General features: G+C 32.8%; 1 protein-coding gene across 2 annotated transcripts in view; it reads left to right on the top strand.

Moving 5' to 3' along the window:
* Positions 1 to 19,351, top strand: part of LOC119831472 (four and a half LIM domains protein 2) — a 123,114-nt gene that overhangs the window by 41,793 nt on the left and 61,970 nt on the right. The window contains exon 2 of one of the 2 annotated variants that reach the window (XM_038354842.1): positions 5,458 to 5,543. In XM_038354842.1, coding sequence (XP_038210770.1) covers positions 5,458 to 5,543 — 86 coding nt within the window. Of the gene's footprint in view, positions 1 to 5,457; positions 5,544 to 11,892; positions 12,168 to 19,351 lie in introns of those variants that run through there. The other variant, XM_038354841.1, reaches the window with a different exon arrangement.

Genomic DNA, 19,351 nt, shown 5'->3' with positions numbered 1-19,351 from the left:
AATAAATGTTATTTGCAGTTAACAATTTTCTTTTTTCTTTATTACAATATTTATGGCAAGACTAGGTATATTACATTTCATAAAATTCGGTCAAGCCATTTTCGAGTGCTACATATATTCCACTGTGATACGAGATTTTTTTATGTTAATATATTTGTAATGGTGTTAGACAAAAACTGCTCGACCGATTTCAAAAATTCTTTCACCATTTGTAAACTGCAACTTCACTGACATAGGCTTTACATATATCGCGAGCGAGGCCGTAGCGAACGGCTAATGATATTACATAGCTTATAACGTGCCTCCATAAATGGACCAACAAAGTACAGATAGAATTTTTTTAAGTAATCCCACTGGTTCTGGGAACATAGGATTTTAAAAGTTTGTACTACTATTCCTGAGATCAGCGCGTTCAAACAAACAAACTTTTAAACATAGTATACATATTATTTAATCAGCGACATGTATCAGTCTTAGTTTAAGTTTAGCTTCAATTGTGTTTTGTACATTTCCCGGATGCATTTTTTTCAATTTTAATATATTCTTGTTCTTTAATAATTCGGGATAACTTGCAAAATTCAGCTTTTAGGAAGTTTGCGAGCCCGCATAATATATCCTTCCAAATAAAGCCTACAGGATAATTGGATAACTTAGTTAAGAAACAAAACCTTGTTTAACCAGATGGACTAAGTTTGAAAAATTTTTAGAGGGATTATTTATCCTACTAGTCCTACATAATCCTGCTAATATAATAAATGCGGAAGTTTGTAAGGATGTGTGTGTGTTTGTAGCTCTTTCACGCTAAAACAACTCAAGCGCTTGCAATGAAATTTGGTACGTAGACAGCTGGACAACTGGAATAACATATAAGCAACTTTTTATCCCTATATTCCTACGGGATACGGACTTACGCGGGTGAAACCGCGGGGCGCAGCTAGTATATTATATATTTTTGAATAACATCATTTACTTACCGTCTTATTTTCAGGAAGTTAGTTTAAAAATACCAATGATTTTTACGAAAATAAGTAGAGTTACTTACAGATTGTCGAACATAACACAAGAGGAAATGATCCAGAATATGTTAGTTCTAATATGTATCAATTTTTAATGGGCTTATATGTAATTTTATTTCTGTTTGTTTTCATTTATATAGTATATATGCTAATGTATTTGGTTCGGTAAGTTGGGGTGCCGGCGATGTCGGATCTTTTTCCAAACCCTTCCATTCCTTTACTCCCGTCGTCTATCCTTTCCTTATCCTTTACTATGAATTTGAAGAGGCCCTTCCTCTGCCATTGTTATTGCGGAAATCGTACCAATAGGCGTACCAGCACGCTTCCCACTCCAATATAAAAAATTATAATAATTAACCAAACGTAAATCCTGTATAATTATTTACCATCACGTAATTCCTCCAAAACACACAGATGTACTGAACAAATATGGCATAATCCACACAAACATTTGATAACAATACCACCTACCAATTACGATACGCGTCTTAAACAAATACAAGAATGTATGATACTTCGTCATCATCACTCTTTAGATCACTGCCCAATATATTTCCGTTACGCAATTCCATTGACCCTGAATGCCAAATCGGGTAAAATGGTCATGGTATAAGATGATAGCGTTTTGATGTAGGATTTTTGTGGTCGTATAAATAAATAAAAGTATATGGTACTAGCTGTTTGCCTCGGCTTCACCCGTGGTACATATATAGCCAATGTCGCTCAGTGTAATTGCAGCTTTCTAATGGTGAAACAATTTTTGAAATCGGTCCAGCCGTTCACGCGTGATGACGTGACCAAGGTAAATAGGGTTTCATTTATATATATATAAATTACTAGCCCGGTTAGTAAAAGGACATTCCCGTGGGAATGAGATGTTTTGATGCGGTAAAATATTCCGTTCCGCCCCGGCTTCGCTTGTGGTACATTAAAAGCCAAAGCACTCATGGCTGATCTATCGGTGAATTTTTGAAATCGTTTCAATAGTTCCCGATATTAGAGCGTTCAAACGATCAAACAAACTCTTCAGCTTTATAATATTAGCAGAGAAATCTAGATTTAACGGCCACCGCTTCCAACTTGTGGCAAAACGATCACATTTCATGCATCATTATGAATAATTTTTGTTTGCAAAAGTGTAGAAAAACATATGTTTGTCTTGAAGGAAATGACCTTAAGTGACATGACTCATTGAAATTACAAAATTCTCGCAATTTTCAGAGGACATTCCTAAACGAAGAAGGTTCCCAATTAGACAGACTTTTTTTATACTCGATAACTCCGTGGGTTTTCTACCGATGCGTGATTCTATTTGTGTCGTGATTGCTCTATAGGAAATTTATTTATTTATTTATTTAAACACTTAATTGTGTTGCCAACAAAATACAAAAACAAAACTTATACTAAAAAAGGGAGATACAGCACAGAAGGCGGCCTTATCACTTATAAGTGATCTCTACATAGGAAATAATTGTTATTTGGTCCCATTTTTAATTTGGAGTTGCATCTCCCACCTAGAAACGTCTGTGAACATTTTTTGTAGAGAATAATATACATTAATAATGGAAATTCGTGTTACTATTCAACACTATGGTATTGTTTAGAAAATAGTTATGAATGAAGGACGCGGGGTTTAATCAAGATATAACGAGTAATTTGTATTCTTTAAAAACAATTAAACTCTCTGATATAACGATATTTTAAAAATAGAAAGTTACATCTGATTTCAATCATCAACGTGTAGGAAATCTTTTTTCTCACTAACGATGGCTGCAGGCACGACTAAAATGAATATATTGATCAAACAAAAACAAATACTTATCTTTATACATAGAGCAACGCTATTATATTTTTGTGTTTATTTATGTCGGTCACCACATAAAAAAAAAATTAAAATTTAATTTAACAATTAAAGGTTTGATTTCGAGTTTGAAATTGATATTGAAAAATGTTTTTCTTCAGATCTGTCTCATCCTTTAATTATAAAACATCTGTATTACTTATTGTGTTTACATTTATAAATGGAAAACATAATAATCTACCTACTCAGCTGCTTATTGAAATAGTTTTGCTACTCCACGATAGACGGCGTAAAATTATATCAACAAACGTTTAAAATGACGATGTGAAGCACGGTAAGAATTTCATAGATAATGTAGAGGGCGCTGTTTTAAATAACATTGCGGATGTCATTTCTGCATTTCGAAATTGATGACATTTTAATCAAGAACGTCATAACTTTAAATAAATCAGTACTTTTTATTATTTCACGTGAAATTTTATCAATATACATTAGTTTCGGTGATGAACGAGACGAAGTCTTAAATTTCGGGTTATACTATGGTCGTGTAGAATCAAATGTATGAAAATAACAATGTGAAAACATGTTACTTTATTTTTAGCCACATTACTCAAAAGGAAAAAGAATTACTCATTTCAATAAATGAAATTAGTTCCATACGAAATAATAATATTGTACTAGTGGGTGTATCTCTAAGTGATACCTAGATGTCGCTACTGTGCTGTAGTCGTAAAATAAATATAGCTTTATGGTTTAATTTTTCTAATTTCTATTAATCTGATTGCAATTTTATGTGACTGTGTGCTTCCTTTGTTTAATTTGTGTTTTATTTGTATTTTTTTTAGTTTGTCATTTAAAATTTATGAATTTAAATGAAAATAAAACAAGCACAAATCAATATCGTTATATTCAATTATACTTGCTCTTATAAAATGTCATTGACCCTTCGTTTAGTGAGATTACTAACAAGACCGGCAATATAACAAGCAATTCCACCCAAGGGTGTTGCAATTTGTCGAGTCATTTGCGATGGACCCATTTAGCACTGTTTGCATGATCGTAAAGAGTCACACCCTTACCACCTACAACAAGCCACCAACGTATTCAGAGCTCGCGCGTCTACCAATTAAAGAACTACTAATTCCAGAGCCAGGGTTCCATGTTAACTGGTTATGGATTACGTTATACCTTTGACAGGTGATCCCTATCACGTCACCCTCGCGATTGAATTGTAACAGTAAAAACCTGGGCTAGTTCTTTGCTAACACTGCTCCGTGTAACTTTCCCTTAACTTTGTTGTAGCACTGTAATTTCTCATAAATTTAATTCGTGTTTAAATACAAATGTCATAAAAATGATTATGTTTCTGGAATGATTTGTTGGATAAGGATTTTAGTACTGATACGAACGTTCTTCGTCCAGCGCCTTGTTAGAAGAAGAAAGATGTACAATTTGAAAAGAAGGCGGGAATCCGTCGCAACTGTGTACAAGAAAACAACGAAATTTCTAACTATTAACACTGTTAACCTTTTAAAGAAGATGCCTAACACAAAAAAATATAGCCTCCTAGCGAAAATCGTTGACGAATGCCAAGAAAATGACAGAAGGAACAAGTTTGAAGATCACCGATCAGAGGAAGACAGCAATAGTGACAATGGCGATAGAGAGTTAGATTATTACCTGGGTGTGAGGCAGAAAGAAACATATTGGAGAGATCCCATAGGCAAGGAGCAAATAAGGAAAGACTATCTGCTATACCATTGCGGTGTGACCGAAGAAGACTATGAGAAGTTCTACAAACGGACCATAGCGAAGCCATCTTATGTTGTTCAACCAAGATTCAAGCAAGTCCCCTTTAAGATTCATAAGAAAAGAGATAAAAAAGCGTACAGTCTACGGGAAGGGGTGTCGGAATCTTGGTGTGAGAAACGGGGAATCTTTAAAATATTCGGGAACAAACGGGAAAGTGGTTCTACATCAGATAGTTACAGCGAATGCGATTCAGCAGACGAGGAAACTGTTAGGGACATTTCAAAACAGTTCAACCGTCTCAAGATGTTTGATAGCTATGACGACTTACTATTAGAGGTTATTGAATTACTAATCTACTATATAAAAATAAGTCGGGTTTTCCTTCCTGACGCTATAACTCCAGAACGCATTAACCGATTTCCACGGTTTTGCATTCGTTGGAAAGATCTTGGGCTCCGTGAGGTTTATAGCAAAGAAAATTCAGGAAAAATTTGAACAAAAAAGCGGGAAAATAATTTTTCACATACAGCCATCTGGTGGCGAAACGGAGTTCGCGGGGTTTGCTAGTTGACTATATATATTATGTGCATAAAAAATACACAATAACTTGATTTTTTTCATATTTGAATTATTTGCATTGAATTCAAAAAAAAAAAAACTAAAAAGGTTGACGTCTGTATTTTTTGAGTGTTTGTTACCTTAGAACTTTTGACTGCTGGTACCTTTCATGTATTAGTGTCACTTGATATTGGTAAAATTTTGATAATTAGAAGACGGTTAAGTTTTTTGATAAATATGTTTGATCAAAATTGAATTATAATTTATTCTAAGACTTTAAAGATTTTTTTAAAATATGTGTCATTAATTTGAAAAATTCCATTGTTCCAGGGCGCTAGAATAAAAGAAGTTTCTGAGGGAAGACCTTGCGACAATTGTCCGGAGCTATGCCCAGGCTTCATATCACATCCTTGGAGGTAAGTTATTTCGATTTTTATTTTTCAATAACAGTAATGATTGCCACGGGAATTCCTGATGGGAATGTAAACAAAATGTTAATTACTCTAAAACTAATTACATCGACTCGTTAAGATAGCGAACCACATCACGTAATCACTTGACAGGAACAAAGGGAATCAAAACAAAGTTTATCGTGTAACGTTTAAACTGTCCGGCCGATAGCTTATCCGGTTTCATTCATTTCTCAAATATAATACCACTCGAACGCGTCGTAAATTATCAATAAGAAGGAAAAAATTGTCAGCCTTGATCGGTTGAGGTCGCAGGCGCATTACTGTCATTGTCAATTGCGAAGTCGCGTTGTGTGCACGTCACAAACAATGTGCTTGTCGTTGAAACAATTGGAGTGGGCAGACATATGCCGGCGCATCAGGAACAAAGATAGCACGCTGACTGAGAGGAAGATACAGAAGTTCCCCTCGAGGGAGCGAAACTATGCGGTCAGAAGAAAGTACAATAACAATAGCATGCGATCGCACGTGAACTGCGAAGCGTGCGCGAGAGTCGCTGAAGAAGAAAGGTGATTGCGTGACAGTGTTTCTCCTCATTGGTTTAAGACTGGTGTACATTTAGTTTCTCGAATTGTTAATATTGCTCAGTTAATTAGCAGTCTATAGAATAGATAATACATCTTCTCAGTTTTTGCTACATCGCACAATAAAATGGATAGAATCTTACAGTACGGTTATTTGAATCTTAATAAACATTCAATATATATTAATCGATAAATGCAAGTTCGTTTAATGTTTATTTGAAATACTTAGTGGAATCATAACTGTTATCGAGTTTGCTAGAATGTATTTTATAAATAGACTCGTATCACTGGTGCGGCCTCAAGATTATTGTCAATCAATTGTTTTTATTGAAAGTTGAATATTAGTTACGTGTATGACTTATAATTCCGAATAAACGTTTGATCTCAATTTCGTTTTCATTGAAAACTCACTGACTGTGTTTGATAAGAAATTACGATGAATTTTCAATACATTACGTGTACATTCTCACCAATTCATTTCATATTTATGTGTGGATTATGTTCCTTTTTCATTGCTTTAACTGCACACTTACACTTATTATAAAATATATAGTAGTAGTAGTATCGATCTGTAATCATAGTATCCATGTGTATCTAAATAATTTACATTAAACATTTAAATGAAAGGCATTTTAATGACATTTTTGCGAAGTGTCAATTCAGTGAACAAAATCGCTGAAATACAATTATTTCATTTATATTTTAGTATTTTTTTTTAAACCAACATTAATAAATTAAGATCATCAAAATCTTCAGAGTATTTGAAATGTACATAAGTTTATATTATTACACACACGTACACAGTATAGTTTATACGAATGTTCGTTAGTTATTGTTTTAGCATTAGTGTTAATAGCACAGTTTGTTATTGTAATGCGACACGATACACCTATCCTGATATGACTATTTAAAAGCTGATACATTTGATTTTATCTGAACTTGGTTATTAATCAGACTGTTGTTTAAAACGTACTGATATAAGCTAATCTATCTGTCTGTCGTACGTTTACCTCAAAGCCAAATTGAACTAGAATTTGTGATGAAAATAATTAAAAAACACAGGTAGAAACGGGTAATTTTTTCAACAAGTAATGGATGAGACCGCGGGGAGTAGCTTGTTGGAAGAATTCGCGAAACTATGTGACAGACGTAATCTTTACTTTATAAAATATTGGGAAAATAAATTGTTTCGTGTATTGCAAATTGCATGTCGCTAAATATGTCTGGAAATTAATGAAACGTTATTGACTCGTCACGACTCCATTTCAAGGTTCGCAACACTTTTCAAGAGTAAATTATGTTCTTCAATATAAATGATAATAGCAATTGTGGATCTAGGAAGTCTTTATTAGTGGCCAACACTAAATGTACAGTTGTGTATATAGAAAATAGGTATAAAATAACGACTTAAATATACTGTTGAAATGTATAATAGATGGTAGATGTCAAAATCTCATTTCCCTGTGTTACCAACCAGCTCTTCCAATCTGAGAATAGACTATTTTTATAGCGATATGACTCCTATGGGAACTGTCATCACAAAAATTGGGGTATTAAATATAATAACTGAGATATCAGGTGGAACAAAGTAAAAAATTTGGTAAATAGCTAACTTGCCTGTTATTTTATACCTACTTTTGATTAAAACATTCAATTTGGAGCATTCTGTAAGATTAACTTTTTATTAATAAGACATACTAAAAAGTGTCTTTTCGGTTAACAGATATACAAATAATCGTACAATACGATTATGAAAAGTCTTGATATATTATACTAACATTGGTACTTAGGTAAGGTACAAAAAAATAAGTATTTTAAACTCAAATAATTTATATCCCCTTATAGCAAATATACACGTTTGCGGAGTGTATTAAATCAAATAATAAGTCCTATCGGCTATCAAAAATCAACTAACATAAGCTTCATAATTGCTTCAACGCCGATACAAAAAGAAATGCAATATGTCATTTATCATTGGGGTTAATAAATGCGGCCTTGCATTTTAATTGTTCGTTTTAATTACAATAGACGGTGGGATAGTTGAGTGTAGAGATAAGTATGTCTGCGATAGGAGATGTGACTATATTTAACTAGCTGACACACGCAACTTCGTCTGTTTTTGCAAGATCTCTCAAGCCGAATTTTGATCTAGGTTGATTTTACATAGCCTTCATGACTATATATATACTATCTAACACGACAATTGTATTTTCTATACAAATTAGAAGGTTCTGATATAAGGGCGTTCCATTAAAACTCCTCATCTTTTAATATAAGTATAGATTAATACTATGTTCCGTATCCGGCTTTGCTCCTACTCTTCACCGTGTGAATCGGACAATCTCTCTGTACGTAATTTATTTCCTAGATAAACTTATATCTGAAGTCTATTCAGATTTACTATATTTTGTCATCTCTCAGCTCTTTACGTGTAAGATGTAACCATGTACTTCTCATCAGAGACGGCGCTTCGTTGACCTCTTGTTTGTTACTCTATCAAACTACACAATTGTTAATATAATTATTATGTATGGGATAAAACCCTTTTTTAAATATGGGGTCAACGAACTCTTGGATTGTCACGATTAAGAGGCACGTGCTCAAGCGGCGGCTGACTCTAGGGCTTAGCTAAAAAAATATAAGAATGATGGGAAGATAGGATCCTTTTCTAACGTGGATAAATGTTTGTAATGGATCTCTTGGAATTCTTATTTATTTGATACAGGTTCGCCATATTGGTGGCAATAATGAATTGACAATTAAGTAACTGTTGAATTCTTTATAATATTGTACATACATATCACAAATATATTTGACTAACGATCTTTGTTTCAAGAGACATTTGAATAAAGATTACAAATAGAAAAATATATATTTGTATAATCTATAAAAGTTTCAAAAGGTTTTTTTTGTGCTAGAAAGTATTTTTTTCAGGAACATGCAATTAAATAATTTTGCTCTTCAATAAACCGTTAGTTTAATTCGATGTTATTTTTCGATAAATTATCAATATGTCCCATATTTCAATAGATTTCAAGATAAAACCCGGATATAATGTCGAAACTTATCAATTTTGTTGCGGCTACGTTTATGAAAAGTTAAAGCAAATAAATATTCACTCTATCCAATGGCAATAAGGTTTAAATTAGGGAGAATTTTAATTTATGCATATTAGTCAAATTTATTCGCAAAATTAAACACAATAAGGATTATGACTCACTTATACTGAAACAAAGAATGCCTCAGTGTATTTCTTCGTCATCTAATTCCATTATCCTGATATTTTAATAAAAATTAATTGATAGTACTATATATAAAATTTATATGTACAATCGTTAATATCAATAAAGATATTAACTTTCCGCCCGCGGCTTTGAACGCGTAGTCAAAGGAAAGATAGATAGTCACTTAATTCCCCTTCATGTGGGATTTAAGGTATAAATACAATGTCCTTTCACGGGTCTCACTCACACAACACACACACAACTATCTCTGTACTAAATACATCCAAATCGGTGCAGTAGTTACTGAGATTAATGCATTCCAGCAAACAAACTCTTCAGCTTTTGTATTAGTATAGATATGAGCAGACACTTAAGTGTAATATTATATGTTTTTAATAAAAAGTGAAGTCCCGTGTCCCCTAGTGGGATATGGGGCAGATGATGTACATCTGTTTCACCGATCGATTTTCTTTACGGACAAGTAGGTGATCAGCCTTCTGTCCTGATAGACCGAGACATTTTTTTTTGTGCGTCCTCACCGGGAATTGAACCCAGGACCCCTCGGTTCTACGCTCACGCGTTAACCACTGTACCGAGGAGGCGGATATGTTCTTAAGCGACATGGAAATAACAATTTTATATTTTATATATGTAATAAATCCAAAGATTACATTTATATAAGTACAATAAAAGAGTGTTTTTCAATATAACAAGGCAATATTCCATAAAGGAACATAATTGTTTGTGCTGCCATCTATTGTTGAGTAGTGTAAATATTGATAAAAATTAATATTTCCACTTATGACAATACGCATACGACATCTAGTGGTTTATTATAAAAAACTACGTACATATAGCCATAAATGCTAATAGAATAATGAATGAAATCGACCATAAATAGATAATGGTTTATTGGTTTTGTTATTGTTGAATAGAATGGACTTTATTTAAAAGAAGAAAATAATTAATTGCTTTGCTTTTTACTCTAATGGAACTCATTTCGATATTTATACTTATATTCGATATATTATGAGGTTTATGCTCTAATTAAGAAGCTACCTAAATATTTTTATTCGAACTTTCATGTTTTTAGTTGCATGAGCTTGATTGAGATAAATTTCTATGAATATTATAGTCTATAGTACAATATCTTTAATTACTAACTGAACTACGACAGTAAATGCTATGCGAACAGACGAATGGTTTGTTCTCACCATATTGTGGGAGTCGAGCATGCTTCGGCACGAATTGGGCCAGCTCGTACCGGGGAAGTACCATACCCCCACAGAAAACCGGCCTGAAATAATAGCTATTTCCTTCTCCTCGCCCTTCCCAGTCCATTCCTTCTTTCCAGTCATCAATCCTTTCCTTATACCTTATCCCTTAAAAGCGGGCAGCGCATTCTCAGAAGTCTGAGCCTCTGCGAATGTTCATGGGCGGTGGTGGTCATTTACCATCAGGCGAACCACCAGCTCAATTGCCCGCTATGACAAAAAAAAAAAACTTTTCATATAAAGCAAGTGAGGATTAAGAATTCTATACCCTTTTTACTTTCTAGACATTACGTATTATATTCCTAAATTCGCTTATTTATATTTTATCGAAGTCATGTAATTGCTCTTAGTGTTACTACATACATATTTTTCTTTTCAGAAATGATTACAGAGTTGTAAACAGTTACTATCTAATAAACTATTTCTACGATTAATCATAAACGCATATATTCGTAAATGTACGTTACTCTTCATACAAATATTTGGCTAAATATATGAATCATCTTCATATATAAATAACGTCACCTAAATATTCTTTTTTACCTACCTATCCTTTATACATTCCTAGCACTTCCAAAATGTCAACCTTGTAGGGATATGCATATTAAATAAACTTTTTAATTTCCGATGAGACAATCTTTCAGATAAGATAGTCACGGCCTAATTTCGCTACTTGTATCGTATCCATACTACGGTACTATTAATAAGTGATTAATGGCTAAACGATAACCACATTATCAAACAGAAAATGAAAATGAAACGTTTTGATACGAGCTGTCAAACTTATTAGTAAAACAAAACTATGGATATCACATTATGTTTAGAGAACAGACCTATGTTTTTTCATAATAACTGTACTGTATTTGATAAAAGAATATTTTTTTAGAAATAATATAGGTCGGGTTAGCCTTATAAAATTTCATTAAATATCTCTAGCACTTTAAGATCTACGTATACTTAACCTACTTAGTTTCACTATCGACAATGCTTTTATCACAATGTATTCCGAATGACATCACCGCTCCCTCCATTAGATTATCGCAACGAACGGCTAACAGAAAATAAATAAATCACACCAACCTATACTGACCCTCCCAACCTGTCAATTAGCTGACTCTTGGTATGAGATAGATATATAATCACAGGTCATGCGCCACTGGTTACTTCGCACGTTCCTTTTCACAATCCCTTGAACTTGAGCCGTGAGCGAGCAAAACGCCGGAGGTAAACAAACGTCGAACCCGTTGACGCGCATTTGTCATTTGCGAGTCGGAACGTGAAGGCGCTGTTATTGCGCGTCGTTACATGCGCTCCGGAAGGATTCGCCGTTCGCGATGTCAATTTCGAAAATAGAAAAGTTTTTCTTTTTTGTTTGATTGTGTTTGCCAGTGATAATAGTGTTTTTTATGTTTACTGCATAGAAGATAGTTCGTGAAGGAATTGCAAGTGACCGATAAGAAGATAATTCCATAGATAATTTTGAAGTTGCTAATCTTAATCGTAATGGTTTTTTACACGAAATTATTTTACGGCGGTTACATATGAAAAGTACGTGAGTCATTTTACACATTTTTTATGAATATTAGCCAATGTTACGTTTGATTTACATTAAAAATTTAAAATCAATCCTGAAACATAATACTTACTTACATCTTAGAACATACAAAACGTGGTTTTGACTATAGAATGTGTAAATACCTATTTAGGTGGATAGGTACGTATATGAATACTTTTTAAATCATAAATTGAAGTGCTCAATAAATATTGTAAATAAACTGGTGATTAGTTAAGATCTTAATAGGCTTTTACATAAACCTTTTACTTTTCTTTTCATTACACATATCGTGTCTTAACTCTCAACACAACACTACCTACTGACTCAACTCAGAAGTCAGTGTTTTTTCTTCGGTTCATACATCGTATTTTATTCACGGCTGTCGTGAAACAATGTCATGTAAATGGGCCGTAATTGTATTCCAATAAATTATCCCTCACGGCGGCGGGTTCGTCATCGTGTAATAAGAATGCGATTTAACTCAAAACAGTTTTTACCGCACTGGTAAATATAGTAGACCGTTAAAAAATTACACATAGATTTAGTGCTAGTCGTTAGGTAAAGCGCTGATGCCTGTTAGTTCGAAGTCGTTTAAAATTAATAAGAGCAACCGTTCTGTTAGTATACAAGAAATATTTTTTATTTATTTATGAAAAATACACCATAAAATTGCTCCTTTGCAACGTGAAAGAAGGACAAACAAACAAACACATCTTCAGATAGACAATATTAAGTACGGATTTAGGTACGGTTACTATTTATATAATGTTATATAATTTAATAACAATTTAGTAGTTTATATTACCAACATAGCTAAGTCACTATAACTTGATTTATTTGTATAGGTACATTAGGAACATTCTTACAAATTGAACTAGTAAAGAAATCAATAAAAACTAAATAGACATAGGCACATTTTTTAATAAATCGACACACGTTTCCTGAAGCGGTCCGCCCAATTCAGTAAAAATCCTACGCATGCTCAGTAATTCTATCTTCAGCATTCTTATTATATATTTAGAAATAACTTTATTACTAACGTAGATATATGAAAAGGTAAAACTATAATCAACGTAAGTAAAGTTTATACCTCCCATTAATTAATTATTACTCGTAGGCATCTGAATAAGAGTAAGTACTGGGGGTGCTGAAGGCATGCATTGACGGTATGGGATAGCAGTCCCTTGGGTTGAGAGGGAAGACCGTCGCATGGAAGCTCTTTCGATTTAATGAATTTTTGATTTCTCTTCAAAATGTCTTTCTACATGGATTTACGGATTTACAATTTTTGTCGTAAATCCTTTCCATATCCCCTTGCCCCTTTAAAGTAGGCAACACATTTGTGTAGGCCCTACTTGTACCACCCACCTCATAGGTGGCGGTGATCGGTTTCCATCAGGCGAACCACCAGCTCTGTTTCTCTCACAAATATAGTAATATAAATGTAAACTCAAAACTCAAACTCAATTAGACTTCTTATAGAAACTCTTGTGAATCGTCATAACATAGTGTTCACCGCTTCTGAAAGCAGCTTCTTCGGGTTAGAGCCCGCAAGAAACTCTGTAGTTGCTCTTTAAAAATAATATGAATATAATTTAATTTGAAATTATCGAACGTCTAAGGAGCATATAACCGTAATATGCACGACATAAAAAAAAATTTTGACAGGCCATACATGACACGATAAATTAATATACGAGACTTGAATTTCGTTGTAACATTAATCATATTATATTGTATTTGGTACTTTGCCAAACAAAAAAAATATACAACAAAATTATCCTTCCAGCAAGTACCTATTTAGATAAGGTATCTTATATTATCTATCCAATTTATTTTATAAATTGGCATTCCCGAATAATAAACGAATTAGCTTTATGAATAGATATTGCGTATACTTACAGTTTATACCTACTCAATTGTGTACTTGTAATGATATGTTTTTTGGTTGGTTAAACGTCAATAATACATATTACATAAATCTACTCAATAAAAAAAAATGAAGTTGAATCATCTTTTCAGAAACCTTACTTTACTTCCTCTGTACTCTATAGTATTATTGGACGACATTCCAAACCATGATTCATGAGACTTTTTTATGAACCCGCATCCCACAGATTATAATACCTGTATTGTCAAATTTGAGATACAGATTAGTACAAATATAATCTTCAATTAAAGAAAGATTTAAAATTAGAAAATTGGAATATCGTTAATTGAACTCTCATTAAACGTGCGATTATTTCATGGCAGTATTGGCACTCAACGCGTTTTATTGTAGACACATGTCAGGTTAGTTTAGTCTACGTTTAATTTAGTTTAACGAAACTTTATTTATTAATTCTGAAATTGCACAGTTTATGTGAAAAGAAGAGTAAAATTTTGACGTTTTTTTTAATCGATTTCAAGGTGGTTCTTAATCCGTTAGTAATATTTGCATTTTTGATCCATTCAGCGATAGTTTTCATGGTCTTGTGGACTATTGTGGTGATTTTTTTTACTTGCAGAAGAATAACACGTAGGAACACAAAATATTATTTTTATGAAATATTAGAAATGTTTATTTTTTCTTAAGTACGTTACTAGCTTTAAAAGGTCATTTCTATCTCTTCTTTGTTTATTCATATTTCCTAAAATGCCTAAAATGCCTCTGTTGGGAATTAGGATCTCTATGAAATTTAGTATATTTTAACCGGGTACCACGCGAGCGAAGTCGATGGATTCCAGCTGGTAAGAATATAATATTAGTAAGGACCAGTAAGGATAGTAATTATTCCACCGGGGTTCATTCAGGCTACTTACAATATTAATGGATACGGATGACATATAAAATATATCAAGAATAGCCCAGCACCCGTTAAGTAAAAACGTATGACGTTCGTGCCACATAACCTAGTCAATATTTCATTAAAAATGTAAACAGTTTATCCAGTAATTGGCGTAGAACAAACCGTTGTGGGGCGCAATTCATTTGTTAAGCAAATGTTGCTTTCACATCAGCTCTGTCCATCAATAATTCTTTAAGAATTTGCATCGTGTTCTGTCTACTTTCTTTCCAGTGTTTTTTTTTATTTTAATAAATAAAAAAAGCTTCTATGAATTAAGAATCTTCTCTTTATTTTGAAGTGGTTTATTAATAAATTAAGGTTGTTCTCAAATATTGCGTACGGCATTCCTAAATCTACTTCTTTGGATCAAATATGAGTATCTGTGTTACATAATATGTATCTACGGTAATGTTCTGTAACCTATAAGATGAACTTAATATTGGTGTATGGTGATACAATCTATGGTGATAGATACTTGTCAATATCTGCTCAGTGGTTTTTACGTAATTTACGCACAAACAAACAGAATAATAATTTGCAGACCATTGTTTTGGAATTAACCATCCATATAGCATAGCAATTACTTTTTTTTATTTATTTAAACTACAGAAATAGTTTGGTTCCATTTTTATTATATACCTATAGAGATGTTCGTCGTGGGTGAATCCGCGGAGCGCAGGTCAGTCAGTAATATAGACGAGATGGGATTTAATTTGAAAAAAGTCTTACCTCAAGGGAAATATTTTTTACGCTTAAATTTATAAAGAGGAAACTTTTCGACCGTTTTAAAAAATTCTTTCGCCATTGCAAAATCTGCAACTTCACTGTGCGTCATGGGCTTTATATGTTCCGCGAGCGAAACCGGGGCGAACAACTAGTGTTTAATAAATACAGACGATTCGTTTCGTAAACAAATGCGATACTGTGAGATATGAAGTCCACAAAATCATTTTTACGTAGTTTACTTTTTACCGGCTGTACGAAGGATTTGTCTTTGATTCAAAACAAATACTTCGTTTTTTTTTCGAGACGCACCCTTTTTTTGCAGAAAATTATAAGTCAATTTCATATAGATTACGTTTGAAATAAGGATCTTTTATCATTAAATAAATATTCGCCGTGTAAGTGAAGGTGTTTTAACGTATGTGCTGTCAATCACCGCTATTGTTTATAATTGAACACATCCGTGTGTACATTTTAGTACTGGAATAAAATATTATGTTCGTCCATATATCAGATAAAGTAGGAATCTGATGTAATATTCAGGTGGTCAATCCCTCACATTAAAATTGTTATAAGTTTTTAATGCTCAACATTGTACATATTATGATATAATTATTTTAACAAAAAGGAAAACCGCCCTCAAATTGTCAGAGTTAATCGTTTCACCCAGTAAAAAGTTACGAGGTAACAAAAAGAAATAAAAGGAAAAAGAAGTGTGACTTCCTTTTTGTGAAGTCGCCTGAAAATCATTGAGATTTGAAAATTATGTGGATATCTAAAAAATTATGCTAGGTAAAATATTTTTTTTTATATATATAACAAGATTTTTATAGTATAAGCATGGATAATAAGCATGCATAATACAAATTAACCAAACTAAATTCTATACATATAGTTTTGAATCTACATTAGACCTGAATAGAATTTACTGCTTATTTCGAAAAGATAAATTATACGATATTGTTACGTTTAAATCTCCGTTGTTTTCGATGTCCTTTCATTGTATCAGTAATGCAAATATAAATGTGTCTATGTCAAAACATCTATTGTGCTGTCATCTGTCACTGAGCCAAGCGCCATTTTGTGTCGCAATTTCACATGTCAATATGACATCTCGCTATTGTTATTTGAGATTATGTTCATAAAACCAATATTTTATTTAAATTCTATCCACTACTAACAAGTTTTGCTTTTAATTTCATAATAATACAATATCGCGTTCAATATTACAAGTCGAGGAGGTATAATTTACACAAGCACAACTAAGTCGAGTGTAATTTACTAGTGATCCACCCCGGCTTCGCCCGTAATATATAAATAGCAAATGACACTCAGGGATGACGTACCTTAGATCCCACGGTGAAAGAATTTTTGAAATCGTTCCAGTAGATTCTGAGATTAGCGCGTTGAAACAAACAAACTCCCTGACTCTAAATTACAAGTTCATATAAATGGATTTAAATCATACCTAAGAACATTCTTACATTGTCAAGTACGCTAATTATTTTAGTAATATTGTGCTTTCGCGTATCTGCATTACGTAGGTATTTTATTTTATCGCTGGCCAAGGTTGCCCCTCCCGTAGCGGTTTGATAGCTCTCATATAACGTGACAGTCACCATAAATATGGTTTAATTAAATTAACGTTTCTCCGTGTTGAAGGATAAGCCAACTGAATACATGAGTGTTTAAAATATTCTGACGTAATGTATAAATTTTGGTGTGAAATCCTCACTCATATTATAAGTGCGAAATTGTGTTAATTTGTCGCTTTTTAATGTGGATGGAGCGATTTTAGGTACGATTTTTATTTCTGGAGATGGTAAGGAAACTGGAGAGTATCTTGAGGGCTTTTATTTTTCCACGGTCTACCATACGAATTAGGCCCATCGATATTTTATTAAAGTTGAACAACTTTCAGAATACTCTTTTCTTATTATAAACACACACCGTATGAAAGAATTTCCACAACAAAAAATAATATCTTACAGCACGATCGTATCACATTTAATTTAATTAATTAAATACGATAAAGACCGAAAGGACTTCTTATGTGTAAATAAAAACAATGTCACAATCAGTACAAAGTACAGGTACAAATTTACTTATAAATCAGTATTTTTTATGCATTTTATAACACAAAGAACATCCAGTCATGTAACTGAATGGATAATATTTATACAAGCAAAATAAATGGCCGGTAAACATTAGGATTGCGAAGGTTAATACAAACATCGATTCCGGATGATTCCTTTGAACTGGTTTTAATTTCGCACAATAAAATGAAATTATTAATCGGCGATGTACTTCAACACTGATGATACGCAGCTGTAGTGTGTTGGTTTTAGCCGGGTATAATTTTAATATGTATACAAACGCTCGCGAAACAAACGGATGTATTTTATATAAGTGCTGCAAAAAAGTTATTGCCGGTATTCTTTCAATAGACATCTTCCTGAGTCCGGTCTAAAAGCGATTGGCAATCTTGTAACGGAATACGACTTTTAAATTCATTGTTTATAATTTTATTATATATTCCATTTTAGTACCTATAGATTTAGATATATTCAGTGTATATATCTATATCTGTAGATTCTAAAAATGGAGAAATAAAGTCTAAAATGTAATGATTGTCGGTAGCCTAAAGAAGTTAAACATATAATATGACGCATCGGCAGAAACTTGGCTTAAAATTTTTACTTTAGTATTAATGACAGTGTGTTAGTTCGATTCTTTTTCTTTTTACGTTGCAACAAAGCGATTATTTGATGTGATATTTGCGTCTGGGGATGTTTAGGAAGCTTGGACAACTTTTTACGACGTATAAATATCTAATTCCCTCTGGAATTTCCTTGAAACTTGGATCTAGGCGCATGAAGAAGTCTGCGAATTATCATCTTTATCATTTTGTTTCAATGTTCGCAATTTCCTTTATTTACATAAGACACCGACCTTCACGAAATATACCGCATTGTTTGTTATTATGTCACGATGTAGTAAGATGCAGCGTTTATCTTATATTTAATCTTTAAATAAACCTTGTCAGTTAGTTACAGACTACTCGCCATATAAGAAACAAATCACATAAAGCACATAAGGTCAGTTTTTGTCATATAAATATTAATAAGGCGCGAATAAGTGTTTTTAGTATTTAGGTACCTTCGGAGTTTTCTTTGTGTAGGTCAGCGGAACATGTTCCAATTGTTCTTATTATGTACCTACTCATACTTTTTAAAACCCTTTTATATGTACTGTTGGAATTAATTTTTAATTGTATTACGTAAATAATCATGACTATAATGATATTTACATAAATAAATTTTCTCATCGGTCCAAGCGTTTTCGCGACGAATAATAGAAAAATAACTAATAACATCAAATATTTAGAAAAATTAAGAACCTTGTCGAGTCGGTTATAAAAATGAATTATCAGTTTTTCGCGCCAATTCTGTGTAGAAGCATCTAAACAATCAGTGTACCAAATTGTGTATTAAGTTTGACCATTCAACTTCAAATTGACAATGAAAATAGAGAGAATAGATACATATTTCTTATTATACGCCGATGATAAAAAAATTTTCAGGAAAATAAACACATTAGATGATTGCTTTTTACTTCAGGAAGAT

Source organism: Zerene cesonia, chromosome 13, assembly GCF_012273895.1.
Source record: "Zerene cesonia ecotype Mississippi chromosome 13, Zerene_cesonia_1.1, whole genome shotgun sequence".
Classification (NCBI taxonomy): Eukaryota; Metazoa; Arthropoda; class Insecta; order Lepidoptera; family Pieridae; genus Zerene; species Zerene cesonia.
Note: the sequence above shows the minus strand (reverse complement) of the source record. Positions and strands in the feature narration are given on the sequence as shown.